At 39.8% G+C, this 15,195-nt stretch overlaps 1 protein-coding gene across 5 annotated transcripts in view; it reads left to right on the top strand.

Annotated features, from left to right (window-relative positions):
- cadm1a (cell adhesion molecule 1a) overlaps positions 1-15,195 on the top strand; it is a 400,396-nt gene that overhangs the window by 270,637 nt on the left and 114,564 nt on the right. For 4 of the 5 annotated variants that reach the window (XM_032576102.1, XM_032576104.1, XM_032576105.1 and 1 more), the window contains exon 2: positions 9,248-9,265. The exons of the other annotated variant lie outside the window; for it this stretch is intronic. In XM_032576102.1, the coding sequence (XP_032431993.1) occupies positions 9,248-9,265 (18 nt within the window). The remainder of the gene's footprint in view (positions 1-9,247; positions 9,266-15,195) is intronic. 5 annotated transcript variants of the gene reach the window in all.

Raw genomic sequence — 15,195 nt, 5'->3', positions numbered from 1 at the left:
CTTCCATTTTGCAGATCAAACACGTTTACTATCTGACAAATATAAACTGGGAAAAAAACTAATACGTAGTTTTTGTTTATTAGGACAAACAAAACCAACTGGTTCTCATTTTCTCTCAGATTTTAGAATTTGTTTGATAATCTGAAGTAAAATAAAAAGTTACATTTCTGCTAAAAATAGATCTCTTAAACTCAGTCGGACTGCCTACCGCAACTGTTAGCGGTTTATAGAATGAAACAAAAACACTGAGGATATAATAAAGTGCAGATTTGACAGAACCCAGTTCAGTTCCAGCAGAAATCCCGTATTTTTGTAGGATTTTATCTTTTCATGAGCAGCTTTCAGCCGGAGCGGCTCATTCAAGGCCAAGGTTAGCTCAATTCTGTTTTTCTTTTCACCAGCAGATTCCATAAAATCATCTCCACTCACAGCATCTGTCCTTCACAGACAGATTTCCACCCTCCGCGAGTTTTCAACTCTGAAATTCTTCAGCTTCGAATTGGAAGAAGGAAGAAAAAAAGGAAAAAGAAAAAAAAAAGCAGCAGATCCGGAGAGCTTTGAGAGTTGCTTTTAAATTACTCACTCAGTAACAATGGTTCAGAAACAATGGGAAGCTGCAGTTCTTCAGCTCTACTCATATTATTCCAAATGACTCTTTTTACGACTAACCTGATGCTTTATCATTTTCCTTTTTATGGCAGCTAGATGGAAATCTAGACAATAGCCGCACTCATAAACTGAGGATTATCCTCATTTAAGCACCGCTTTTGTCCTACATTTTCAATGCTAGTGCACACAATCTGCCAGATGGTACTGTAAACACTCACTCTAGAATGGGACATTTCTCTGCTAAAAAGGGCTCTCCATGCATAAAGCTAGGCTTTTAAAGCCCAGGCCTCTCCTCTCCTCTTTTATCCGTCGTGAAAATGTGGGCCTATCTGTTCAAACGATGTGACGCACAAGGCGGTTTGCGGTTTGGGGAGCTGGAGGACATTACCCAGGGCTTCTCTTTACCCGGCTCCCTGTGGACACAGCCTTTGGTGGTGGAGAAACGGAGGTTTCTCGCTCTTATCAGCAGGACAGCACCCAGCGCTCTAATCACCAGGTCCCAGAGACAGCCGGAGGTAAAGGGGAAGGCGATGGACGAGCGACATCCAAAGAGAGGCAGCGAGAGAAAGGAAGCAAGGCGAGGGAACGGGGGAAAAAAGCTGTTTATGCCTCTAAGGTTGCACCAAATGACAGCTGCTATCAAGTTCATTGCATAACCGAGTAGAAATCATTTTAGTGCAAAGAGACGAGTGCAGAGTTTTCGTCCCACAGCAGGTTTCTGGTGACGCAATGTGGAGACTTGGCAGCGGCTTTAAGTCTCCCTTTACCGGGAGCAGGTGCCAAAACGAATGCAAGACTAAAAGGTAGCAGAGATGGATCTGCGGCGGTTCTCAATTCAATTCAAAACACTTTACTGATCCCAAAGGGAAACAAAGGCTGCCTTTCCACCAGTCCTGTCCGCTTTAATCCAACTCCAGTCCGTTTGCCTGGAAAGTCCGGTTCGTGTTATGGAGGTGTGAATACTAACCGAACTCTGGGCCACCTACAAAACCTCGGTCTGGGTTCGGTTGAAGTGAACTCTGGTTCAGTTCGAATGCATATGAGAACGCCAAGTGGACCGGAGACCGCTCCAAAAGCAGGAAGTGGACTGCAGCGCAGGGCATTCTGGGTAAATGCAACCAAAACAAATGTGCTAGCAGGAGAAATGCATCATGGTCTTTAGCCAAAAGACAAAAGAGAAATCCTCCAACCGCTAAAATCTGACGCCACTCCGTTTTTGTTTCTGTTTTGTGAAGAAGAAAGTTGCTCTCAGTGTCTTCTTCAGCGGTCTCTGTGTTGTTTCCTTCAGTGGGTTTGGTGGAGATAACAGGAAGGCGATGACTGGATGGACGGAGAATACAGACGCATTCAGGTTTTTCTTTGTCGACAGTTTTAGAAACTGTTCTTTCTTTTCACGTCACAATCATTTAGTACTTTTTCAAAGAAAACCATTCCAAAGAGGGAGACAGAAATTGGTTTGTGCTAGGGATGCAGACAATTAATCAACTTATGATTGTAGATTAATAGTTTATTATATTAAAAGTAGTTCTAATTGATTAACCAGTAAAGTTAGCTTAAAACTTCTTTTAGTGTTGTAGTTTGGTGGCCATCCAGCAGAGGGAGCAGCTGGTCATCCGTAACCATAGAAACAAAGATGACGATATAGTCCTGTTTGGGATTCAAAACACACTTTATGCAGTTTTGTTATGAAATATAACAACTCCACAAAGTCATTAAGTTTCATCTTAACTTATTCAGCCACGCTGCATTAAATCATGAAAAACTTAGCGCCTTACTGTTGTGGAAAGATGGTCGGCCCAGTTAAAGGGAAGACGTATCAATTAGTTGTTTGTTGATCAATAAAATCGATCAACTTTACATTAACTCATGAATCCATTTCTTTCATCCCTATTTTCTGCTTTTCCTTCTGTTGTATTTTGATCATAACTTACCAACGATATGTTGAGACATCCCACAAATATTTTTCATGTTATGTTGAAAGACCTTCACCCTTTAGTCTTTTACGACTGAAACTCCAACCTCTACCAGTAGCTTTTAACGCTGCACAGTTGTAGATGAAGCTAATGGATCTCTATATCACAGGAACGTGCGGCTCGCTCTTCATGTGTCAGGCTGAGCCTCCTGCATTTCACAGAGACAAAATAATAATAGAGACGTGTGCAGGAGAGGCGAACCTTAATTACTTAAACCCCTGCTGGCAGCATTCCTGTCTCCTGATCCTGTGTTAGCTACATAATAAGAAAACGCTGTAGGCCGTAAATAACAGATTAATATTTTATCACAATGCTTTGAAGCCAAAGGGGATCCAGGTACGGCGGTAACCTTCGAGCTCACAGCGATGCAGCAAACAGTGCAGCGATTTCCACACTCGACGTGCTGCTGCCTTAAAAGAAAGGCAGTAGGGTCACTGCGATTGATAATTAGTTTTTAATGTGTCACACCCATCATGTCCAATTTCATGCCCTTTGGGCAGCTGATCACAGATTTAATCAACATGTTATTGCTTGCTGTACTTAAACCGACTGCGGGGAGTGAGACGGGGACGGTGTGTTTGAGATGGAGGAGCAGCAGAGAAAGGTTGTCAGCATGTGCATCCATCCCGACAACGTCCCTCTGTGATGGACACTGACTGTGCGTTCCAGGCCATTAACCAAGAGCGACGATTGAAGATGACGTGTTTGGGAGTGTGGCGTGTTGAAGGAAGTCTTTGTTATTGTGCTTCCAGTGAAGGAAAGAGTCGCCAGGCTTTACATAATGGATGCAGATGGCAACAGGTCTGGTTTGTTTAGTAAGTCCATTTGGAAGCACCCGTTTATTTTAAAACCCAGTTGATTCATTAGCAGTACGGTTTATCTGCTCATTTTCTATCATCATCTCCCAACAGTTAGGGATTAAAAAACAGCACCATTTCCAGCCCTTTTTTTTAGATTTTATTTGACATGTCTGTTTAGCTGTTTAGCTATTTAGCTATCGCGGTAGGTAGCTACTACTTTCATATTTTGAAATGTTTTGTAAATGAACCTTGAAGTCCTATTAGCTGGATTTCTGTTACAAACGTACAAAAAACTTTGTCAATGTATCAGTAATGTCGAAAAAACACAATTTCACAATTGCGCTGTTTCCATTCAATAAGAAAAGCAAAATCACACATGAATAAGTTTGTCCATGTGATAAGACATTAAAAAGCAGCACCATCCTCCTCCTGCCACTTCTATTTCCATTGCAGTTTTGTGAAATAGACTAATTTTGATACAGCTGTCAACCTCCTCATCCTAGAGCAAAAACGTCTGGAAAAACATGTTTGTTTGTTTTTCAAAATTGCCATGTTTAAGCAAATTTATTTTCATAATTGCAATTTGCGCAGTTATCTATGGTCAATGGAAACCCAGCCACAGAGATACGTTTTAAGCTGATTATCAGAGAAAACAGCTAAAAGTGACTAAAATATTTTAAAAATGTTCAAACTGATGGATGAACTCAGACGTATGAACTTCAGCATCAGATGAGTACATTAGTACTACAAGGCACATTTGCTCTAATGGGCAAATAGCAGAGCTAATTTTTTGTTTAGCGCTTTTGCTAACTTTGAAAGATATTTAGCACACTGCGCTGCCCCTAAACGTCTCAGGGTCAACTCTAAAGGACTAATTTACTTGGCTGTTTTGTAAACTTTGTTTTGAAGTTTTGGTTAACATCTATTCAATTTTCAAGTAGTGAGCCGTTTATATTCATGCTCTTATTTTTGAAGAGGGTGGAGTCTGTTTACGCAGAGGTTCTGTTTCCTCTCCTCAGTTTCTCTGTCTTTTTTAAAACAATAACTTTATTTTAATCAAGAAACAAAATAAAACAGATAGTAGAGGACAAGTACAATATCTAAGGACATCATAGCACAAATTAAACTGTTGTTAAATCTTTCAAAGGCAGACATAATGTGAAATGCTTTAGCATTAGCTTCTGCTAAACATTGTGTTGGTGTAACATTTAGCATTAGTGGAACTAATGTTTATGATTAGTACTCTAAGGTTAGTTCATTAAACTTTTTAGTTAGTGTTGAATAGTACCACTGAGTACTATCCAAGTAAACTTCATTATTATGTAAAATATTTGTTATTCTAGTAACATTTGGGGTCATATTTGTTGCTAACTTTTCATTTATTCATGAACGCTGCATCATGATTGCATCAGTTAGTAGCTATTGTTTTCTGGCTCCTTTACGGACTTTAACAGGTTTGCAGGTAAGTCAAAGTTAACCTGTTGATTAGCCAGGCTAGCTGCTGTGGGAGTGAACCTTTATAGTTGTGCATTGGACTAATATGATATGCTAATTGTTGTAGCCTGCTATAGCCTGTTTCTGTAAGTGTAAAATCACTCAGCAAAAAGTAGCATTTGGTGTTTGACAGATTGCTAATTGTCCATGATGCAGCAGGCCAATTATAGCACCAAAAGACATGCTAAATGTGATAGCTGTTGTAAATCGTTTTTGTTCAAACAGTGTTGTTACCTTTAATGTCATAGATTCCTCAAGTATTACAACCATCTCACCCTACACAGCTCACAGGAACAATTTAAACATTGAGAACGTTTAAATTGTAGCTGAGTTATGATGCAAAGCTTTACTTGTTTAGGAACCATGACTTTTTAAACCTTTAAACCGGAATCTGCCCTGAGGCCTCATACAAATGTGGTTCTGTCTCTAGCGATTGGAAACACCCTTTCTGGTCAGAGTTTCTCAAATCACTTCTGATCTGTCCTGACCCTTGTTTATGGTCGTGATTACGTCAATCTTTATAACCGCTAACTACATTTAGACGAAGCGGCAGACAGAGAAGTGCAAGTGTTTATCTTAAACTACTTGCCTTCATGGCTGTGAGTCAAATGTGGAGAGAGACATTGGGTGTAGTGGAGGCCTTCATTAAATGCAGCTCAGGCCCTGGTGAAGCCCTGGTTAATGTCCCTATCATCTCTGGAGTGGGCCAGCGCCTGGCTCTGTGTCCAAATGATTCATGTTTAATGCATCTCTGCAGTCCTTGTCATTTAACCTCACCTCTGGAGGTTGCGGGTCGGGATGGGTTAGCAAAAAGCTCCCACAAGGCCCGCGAGGGGCAGAGCGGCCATGCAGTTATTCTTCACCTGCTCTCCATTTGCTTAACATGGGGATGGCTGCTCCATGTTTGGCCTGTTGCTGCTCAGTCTCCCCACAGCAAACCCTCCGCATCACACCGCGTGAACCTGAACTCCACGGTGGTCCGGGTTGAATCGGTGGCTCTCTCTGAAGCACTTTGTTACTCCGCTCTCTGCGTACTATGCTTGAATGCTTAAGCAGGAGACTACTGATGCGTTGCAGAGAGACTTAGCAGTTTACTCTTCTGGTGAGTGCTGGAGCTTTGGTAAAAGCTTTTCTGGTGAAACTGAAGGCTGTCAAACTCAATCAAGATTTTGTCGAGCAGAATAAGCGCTGCGTTAGAGCCGGGAAGTCGAGGGATTTCACCAGACTGAATTCAGGATGCATGGGTTGAAATTTCTGCCGCTTATTAAACACAAAGCGGGTAGAGGATTAATTATCTAAAGGCATAAAAAGGCAAATAAGTTTGCAGATTAACACGTCAGGAGAAGGATGTGACTTAGGGACATATTTGTCCTCAAACAGACAAAGTAACCAGAGGTAACACAAAACACAGTTTCCAAATGATTACGGTGGACCCACGCCTAATCGTGGAGCAATAATTATGAATTTCTCCTCCAAATTATTTGTGGAAAGCACTCCAATTCTCTGATTTTTCTTGGACCATATCTACAATAATCTACAGAGAATGCAGCTTGGGAAACTGAAAAACCTTAGCACAATGCTACTTCATGTTATAAACTGTGAAGCAGCCAATCCAAGAGCACCATTTATTTTCCTTGGCTCTGATTGGCTGTAACCTCAAGAGCGAAACTAAAGCAGACTGTAGGTTCTAGCTTGTCTGGTCGTGCCAAGATGGTGTGTTTATTCATATTAAGGTCAGAGTTTCCCCCAGTGTGTTAGGACTTCTACGCCAGCTGTAACAGGATGCACAACTTGCAACGTTTTCTGGTAAATGTGAGTCGGGTCTTTGTGTTCTGTTGGGTCAGCAGCGGTTCTGGCCTTGGAACTCTCCCAGGAGGCCATTATTGCCCAGTCACTTTCTTATTGTCGATTAGTGACCTCTGACCTTTTCTGAGGCAGTGAGTCCTGCAGAGCTTTAGATGTTCTGGACCTCCTGGATGATTCTTTGATGAGATCTTGGAGTAGTTCTAGTGGGTCGGCCTCTCCTGGGTCGGCCTCTCCATGGTTCCATGTGTGGATAAAGTTCTAAGTGGGTTTTTGGAGTCCAAAAGCCTTAGAGGTGGTTCTGTAACCCTTTCCACACTGATGGATGTTAGAGACTGTTTCTAATCTGTTATTGAATTTGTATAAATCAGGACATGATGTGTTGCTTTTTGAGAGATTGAGTCAAGGTCAGATCAGGCTTGGATCAAGGTCAGATCAGGCTTGGATCAAGGTCAGATCAGGGTTGGATCAAGGTCAGATCATGGTTGGATTGGGGTTACATTGGATCAAGTCAGGCATTATGTCTGAGTCCCGGCAGTGAAACTCTTTTTTTTTAAGCTAAGGTAACTAATGGTTGTAATTATTTTTCTACATATACTCATGCTGGTCTCTAACTATTCATCTAATGAATTCATCATTTCAAAACTGTGCTTTGTATTTGCTCAGTTTATCTTTATTAAAATCTATTTGATTATCTGAAACACTTCTAAAGGGCTTGATAGTTTTTCCACATCACTGTATAATAATTTATCCTCATTATTTCATTTAATTTTCTTGTTTCTTTCTCATCCTTCATTTTTCTTCAAAGGCAGCCTTCCTCTCCCTCCTCCTCTCCATCACTCCTACTCAGTCTCAGTCCCTTTCTTGCTTCGGATAATGGTAATTAGAATATCACCATGATTGAAATTTGGCCAAACTTGAAGAGGAAATAGGTTTTCTAATCAAAAGCTGCCTCTTAGCTGGAATCCTGATGCTTCCTTGGCTGAAGACTGTTCCTCTATGATGAGGGCCCAAATGGCTGCCAGACTGTACCAAAGGCCAACTCTCTCTCTCTCTCTCTCCCTTTCTCTTGCTCGCCCATGTTGGACCGGCGCCTCGGCTCAGGGTGATTTCGCCGATGCTTCCTGCTTCTGTCATTTATTCATTCTCAGGTTTTAGATTTTCTGCTGTCAAATATCTTATATTATTGCTTTTAAATAAAGATTTTAATACTTTACATCATAAAATATGTCAGTTGTTTCCGCATTTAAAGGTATTTGAAGAATTTTTATTTTTTTTCATTATTTTTTATGCTTTACTGAGGTTTTTTAGGTTTATGTATAAATCTGATTTTATTTGGTCTAAGCAAAATTGCAAATCGTTTTTGCAATTTGGCTGAAACTGGTTGACGTCATGATTTTAAATAAATATTGAGCACGAAAGAAGACTTTACATTTTTAAATTTGTTTAGGAAATAAACAATATTTGGTTGTTTTTGTGTTCGTGATTTTATTTTATGATAAAGTTTTATACAATTAATGGGAATATTGACAAAAACATCCAATGGGTTACATTTTAACAATTAGATGATATTGCAAAATAATAAAAATACATCTAAAACAAATTAGGTTACCTAACAACTATCAGATTATATAACTAAATAATACAATTTGGTAAATTGAACAAAAAATATATATATGTTGAGAAAACAAAAAAAATCACAAATATTCTTTACTTATCAGCTAAATTGTAATTTGTATTACATTTTATCAAGCTATATAAAAAATGAATTAAAGTATTTAACTAAAACAGTTAAATTGGATTTAATCTATAAACTGAACAATTTGAGATTTTCCTCTACTATGAACATTGGGGTTTTTTTTCTTTTCCTCATATTTGTGGAGAAATGTAACAGAAAAACACGATTCTTTGTTCCATTAAGACATTAAAACACTGCTGAATATCAGACGGTCATCCCATTAAAACCACTAAGTAAAGCCGCCCAGAAACTGAGAAGCGATCCTGTTTGTGAGACGAGTTGTGTGTTGCGGATTTCTTCGGCTCGGAGCGAGGACGTCCTGGAGTTGTTGCCTAGTAGCAGAACATTTAAACTTTTAGTGGGACTTGATGGAAATGCGCTGTTTCAGTTTAATGGAGCTGCATTCATGTTTAAGGCCCCAAACTATGCATGAAAGCTATTAGCTGAAATGATGACTGAAGTAACGACTTAATTGAGCCTCATCTGGCTGTAAAAGGCTCGTTTCCTGGTAAAATGCTGCAGGAGTTTTAGCTGGTTGCTCTGTTTCCACCTGCGATTAGCGACTTCTCAGAATGATGCTGAATGTAGATGTTTGTCTTTTGAAGCTGAAATGTTATTTTTGTTTCCAGCAACTCCCTGATATTATTTTAATGTTTCTTCTCTAGCAGGGAATCGACCCATTTCCCGTTTTTTGTGTTCTTTCCCAGCATGCTCCACTATGTTCGTGTAAATCAACCTTAAGCAGGTGTTTCAGTGCTAATCTCCCTTTCTGTTCTGTGTTTCTCCCCCCTCCCCTACCTGTTTCCACCTGCCTGACCCTTCCACCTCAGGAGCTGCACAGGAACCAGGTAAGCCCTTCCTGCATGTTCTCCTTTCCTCCGCGCCACAGCTTCCTGCGTTCCAGCTTTTCTCCTTCACTTGTTTAATTCAGGCTTCCTGTCGCCTTCTGGTGTGGGAGACCAGAAGTGTCAAAAAACAAGAAAAATCCAATCAAAACATAATAAATAGAAATAATTGCAAAATTTTAATCCTTAAAACTTCAATATTAAAGCTGTTGCTCTTTTAACTTCAGCCGTATTGAGACATAAACACAGTTTTCATCTGATAGAACAAGGGGTCTGTCATCTACGCAGTTCGATTGAAGGCTTAAAATTTGAGTTTGAGTTGAAAAGTTATTTTTAAACTCAAAAATTGATTTGAAACTAAAAATAAAGATCAATTTTCAGATTCAGGTTCTTTTCCGTTTCAAACATCTTGCCTCTCTGGGCGTGGGGGCGGGGCCCCGTGACGCATGGGCGGGGCCTCGTACATCGGGGGGGCGGAGCCTCATGTGACGGTGGGCTGAATCATGAAAGCTCCAAACAGCAGCTGGACTGAATATTTTCAGGAACCGTGGGAACTGGAAATGTTTCTACAACATCACAGATTTTCTATTTTTATGTGATTTTTGAAAAATAATATGCCTTGCTGATATTAGCTGCTTATATTGACACACATCACAAATTTGTGCCAAAATGATCTTGACAAAGTCTCCACATCGGGATATCTTCAGTCGGACACTATACAGATTCGACCAAGTCAGATGTTAATAACTATCGAAGCTTTGTTCTCATTAAAACAACTTTTTTACAACTTTATTCTACTAGTATTATGTCTTTTTTTCTCGTAAATTTAAACAAAACAAATTTTAGTCTGCCCCTAATACTTGTAAAGGTGTAATGTATCTATTTTATTCAGATAAATGAGTCTGAAATCTGAAATAAAGTTTCTAAAGAGAAGATCAAACTGTTGCGATGGTCCAGTCAAAGTCTAGACACCTCAACCCAACTGAAATGCCATGGTGGGACCTTCCCAGAGCTGTTTGCTTGTAAAATATTGGATAAAAATACAGCGGCAAATTTGCTAAATTAAATAAGTTGCCTGGTATAAAAGCAACATTATTTTAGTCCTCTTTTGCAACTTGAAAGAAACCAAACTGTTTATGGAAGAATGCACACTGTCCAAGAACGCCATTTCAGCTTCAATTTAAGCCACAATGGATAGAAATTGGACAACAAATAAGAAATCATTTTTGTGACAAATTCACAAACCAGGCCTGCAGCCGATCCCCACCGTGCGTCCACCAATCAGAAGCCTCGCAGCCCATCTCCGGCCCTTCTGTCCTCAACATGGAAACCAAATCCCTGCCCAGTTTCTGTCCCCACAACCGGTGAACTCTTTTCATGTTTCGGTGGCGTTTTTAAAAGAAACTTCTAATTCGGAGGCTTTAATAAGCCCTCTCATCAGCGTTCAGGTTGATCTCAGATCCCTGGTTCTGCTGACTGAACCGTCGGCGGAGCCAAATGAGCGCGGCAGCAGCCAAATCTGACTCGCTTACCCTTTTGAACTCTTCGCCAACGGCTGCAGTTCCTCAGAGGGAGTAGAGAAAGTAACGATGGCGCTGCCAGCAAACTGCCTTCAAGGTTTGAACCACCCGCTTTAAACGCGTTGATGAATTTTGGACTTTAGATTAATTAGCAAAGCCATTTTTAGTAGAGTCAGGAAGTCATTAATGTTTATGGTTAATCCTGAGATATTTAGTCCCTAAAGTCACTTCTACATGTTTTGTGTAGTTAATTAGGAGTCAATTAGAGAAATCAATTGATGCTCCAGATGGTTTATTTTAGCTTAGAGGAATTCTGAAACTTTTAGTTGATGGTGTTAGTTCATAATAGCGTTCATTAAAAGTTTACAGTGATTAGGTGAAGTCTGTAAAAGGATGGAAATATCTTAGAAATGTAAGACAAGTTTTGTGATAGTGGGAATGCAAAGGGAGCACATCTGTCTTGGTCCTTAAAGAAACAATCTTTAGTCCTTGTTAATCTTTGTTTCTCCATGTCAGTGGTACAATGAAAAACACAACATTTTCTAAAAGACTACATGTTGGATGGACCAATAAAAGAATTTTGGCCAATATTTTTATCCAATTTTATGGCCAATAACCAATATTTACTGATATTTATATTCCCACGCAACACAATGGAAATACACATCGATTATTAATGCAGACTGACCCTCTTTGTTGTGGATTTCACTGTGGAACGAAACTCTAAGTTATTTCCAGAAAATCACCAATTTTTTATCTAAAATATTGGAAACAAGATGCATCTTGGGAAGCTGGAATGCCAAGGCTTGGTGGCTGTTTGATTTTATCTGAAGTCTGATGTAACTTCCATCCACCATTCTGACAACTTCATTATTTTTATAAATGACTTTATTTAAAACAAGAAACATTCAGGAACAAAATAAATACAATATCTAAGGGCATGATAGAACATGCACATTATATTAAAATTAAATTGGAGCTTGAGGGGCTTGTACTCTTTAAGGTCAGATGTGATCTGAACTGAAGTTAGAGCTTTAGCTTCTGTTAACTCTGGTGTTGGAGTAGTAGAACTAACTTTTTAGCTAGTGGATCCCACTAATAATGTAATATACTAATATTAAAGTATAACATAAAGGGTATTTATGGGACAGTTGTTAGGAGGAAAACTCTAACGGTCTCCTGTGCAAATTAGAGTAAAAATGCTGGTCAGAACAGGAGCAGATATTACTTCTACTGGAATTTGGCTTCCCAACGTTCTTTTTTCTCACTAGCCTAATCCTGATGAATATAAATGTTTTAAACATCAGTTCAAGCTGCAGATTTCTCCATAACTTCTTGGTTCTTGGGTGCATTGCTCTGCTCTGATCTGCTCTTTGGCCAGCTTCCGAAGCGCCCTCTGTTGCTACGCGTTCGGTCCTTTAATGGAAGCCTAACCTATAATTTTCATCAGGCGCAATCCTGAAATTAATTAGTCGTAAAGGTGATATTATATATGCCCTTTAAGTAGCTACTGAGGGAACTGATAGCAGAGCAGCGTAACAATAGAAAACTGGATTTTGCCCTATAGTGCCCTACAGCTAATAAAAGCTTGCTGCAGCCACATTGATTAGCAAAGAAAAAAAAAAAAAAAGAAGAGATAGTGTTTGAAAATGGCCTTCTGCCGAGCTGAAAGGTAACATTTTTAGAAAAGACCTCAAGGCTAAAAAATATTTTGTGCAGTCAAAGGTCCCGTTGTTTAGTTTCTGCAGAAAAGGCTTCTTTCTTTCTGCACGGGTGCCTCACGTGTCGGTTCTGGGTGCCAATCAATAGGACGGGGGGGGAGCGAGGTGGGCCGAGCGCCGCCACGGTTAAACACAAGGAGCCTTATCCACGTGTGGACAGACGGGCTCTTTAAACACACGCCGGCACGCATGCAGGGGTGTGCGCGCGGCCTCACACGCGCTGCATGCGGAGCACAGCTCAGATAAGTGACTGAATCAATCACGCGCATACAGTGTTTGCTTGTCAGCCTGTATGCTTTCCCTTTTATAACACGGGTTCAATTTCCCAAGCTACTGGAGCCCTATCGGTGTTTTTCCAAGAGATATATTCAGCAAGGTCATCTCTCACTGCAACAAGAAACAGCGCAGCCGCAGGGACGTGTTTTTGCTATTGAAATGTCAATATTCACTCTAGCCTGTCGCATTATAATCTACGTTTATCAATAGAAAGGCAGCTTAGGACACGGCTCCTTCTTTACCGGGACGTGTTATCCGACTGCTGTCCACTGATTTATTCAGGTAATAGCAGCATGAGAGAGACGGGTCCTGTTAAACTTCTCCAGCCTCGATTTCATAATAATTTCAGATTTTATTTTAAATTTTGAGCATTCCTTAAAAATCTAGTAAAATGTTAATATTCTTCGCAAAGCCAAAGAGTTTGACAGTGTTAAGGGAGCTGGAAGCAGGACAGCATAATTAATAAAGTGTAAGTCAAGTGCATGCTATAAAAAAGTTATGATTGGAATAAAATTTAACAGGGAGCAGAGGGTTTTTACGCACAGCTCATGTTCGAGAACTTTCACATCCTCAATTTACTAGGAATAAACTAATAAAAAGAATTACGCCTTCCTGCATCAAGTGCTCTGAAAAAGTATTTGACCCCATAGCAGATTTCTGACGTTTCTAGTTTCTGTCACTTTTTCTTGTCTCAGATCATTTAACTATGTTTTACTTTTTAATGGGTAAAAAGAAAAAAGAGCACTTTTCAAAAGATGATTTCAGAAATGAAGGGACAAAAATATTAAAACAATCCTGGCCCTGTGTGAAAATATTTCAATATTTCAATATTTGGAAATATTTCAAGCTACTTTTAATAATTAATTTAACTTACTGTACTGTTTGACATCTAGGATGATAGTTTTGTAAAATGCCTCCTGACATTTGCTGTGAATTTTCACAATATAAACACATTACATGTTATTGTTTACATCCAGAAGTTTTGTGCATGCTCACAATGCTGGAGGACAAAAAGGCCATTCTTTTCTTTGCCATTTTTGTTAACTGAGCCAAAATGCAAGGCATTACACAGGATATCTACATGTTAACGTTGTCAAAGTCAAACTAGCATAACTGAGCTACGTTTTTTCTCCCTTGCTATTTTTTATTTATTTATTTATTTTGCATTAAAACTTTTTCCTGACCTTGTTATGTTGACAATTAGTAGCAAAGTACTGCGTCCCTTTTTCTTTTGTATTTATCATACGTACATTTAAGATTTAACACTTTGTGTTGGTCACTTAGATAAAACCAATGCTAGCCGTCGGCGGCGGGCAGCTTTTGGCCTAAAGCAGGAAGCTGCAGACGGGATCTTACCATCATCCCTGAATGTTCCCTCCATTCCTCCGTAACGGTTCGTGTAAAAACCTCCACCTGTGTAAATGTTTCTGAGCCAAACCTCCCTTCATACAGATGATCAGCAGCAGAGAAACAGCAGCCAGACCTGCTGCCAGCCAGAAGAACCAACGAAGCCGCCGCAGTTTGGCTTCTCTGCTGCACTAAATTCTGCCTCTCTGGCTGCTTCTATCAATAATATTAGATATTAATAAGGAATAAAAAAAAATGCATGCAGCGACTGCACAGAGAAATATTGCAGATTTGTGCCTTTTTTTTTTAACTGAATCTGAAGGCCAGTCTGTGTTGACAGGGTCTGCTGGATCCTGCACCAGTTTCAGGCTTCGATCCGTCTGCCTGCTCAGATTCCCCTCAGTACATGGAGCCAAAACGTCAAGTTGTCAACATGTTTGACTCAGGGCTGGCTGCACAACTATGTGGCAATTTCCTGCGACGAGGTTGATTTGATATTTGTGCCATTGTAATGATTGATTATTATGGAGCAAATCAGAGAAATCCCCCCAACACATCCGACAGACTAACATCCGTCTTCTTTCCTCGGCTTTTAAAGCTTTGCTGTTTGTTGCACCATCGGTAGAAAATATATCTGAATAACTAATGTTTCTGTAATCAATTATGTACAGATATGGTGGATTACTTTTAAAACCCCAGCCTATTCCATCAGGTCTCATTTATACCTGCGGGCTGTGAAATTTAATAAACGTCCTTAAATTTAATAAACGCACTTTGACAGGCGCCTCCTAGTGTCCAAACAGCATCACAGCAGGTGACTGATTGTTTAATTTGTATTTTTTTCTCTGGAAAAAGTTTTTCAGTTCCTCCATGAAAAATGAAAACCAAAGTAATTCCAACAAGAACATTTTTCATTTCATTCTAGCCAGAGTCTTTTTGCTAATTTATTGTTTTACTGCTAAACAGTGAACCAAACGGAACGACCACGAACGATCCGATTCGTTTGAACAGTTCTTTAACCCAAACAATGGCACGCCCTTCTGTTTGTTAGTTGTTCTTTGTTTTTATC

The sequence above is a fragment of the Xiphophorus hellerii genome, chromosome 11 (assembly GCF_003331165.1).
Source record: "Xiphophorus hellerii strain 12219 chromosome 11, Xiphophorus_hellerii-4.1, whole genome shotgun sequence".
NCBI classification, from domain to species: Eukaryota; Metazoa; Chordata; class Actinopteri; order Cyprinodontiformes; family Poeciliidae; genus Xiphophorus; species Xiphophorus hellerii.
This window is presented reverse-complemented; position numbering and strand designations above follow the sequence as displayed.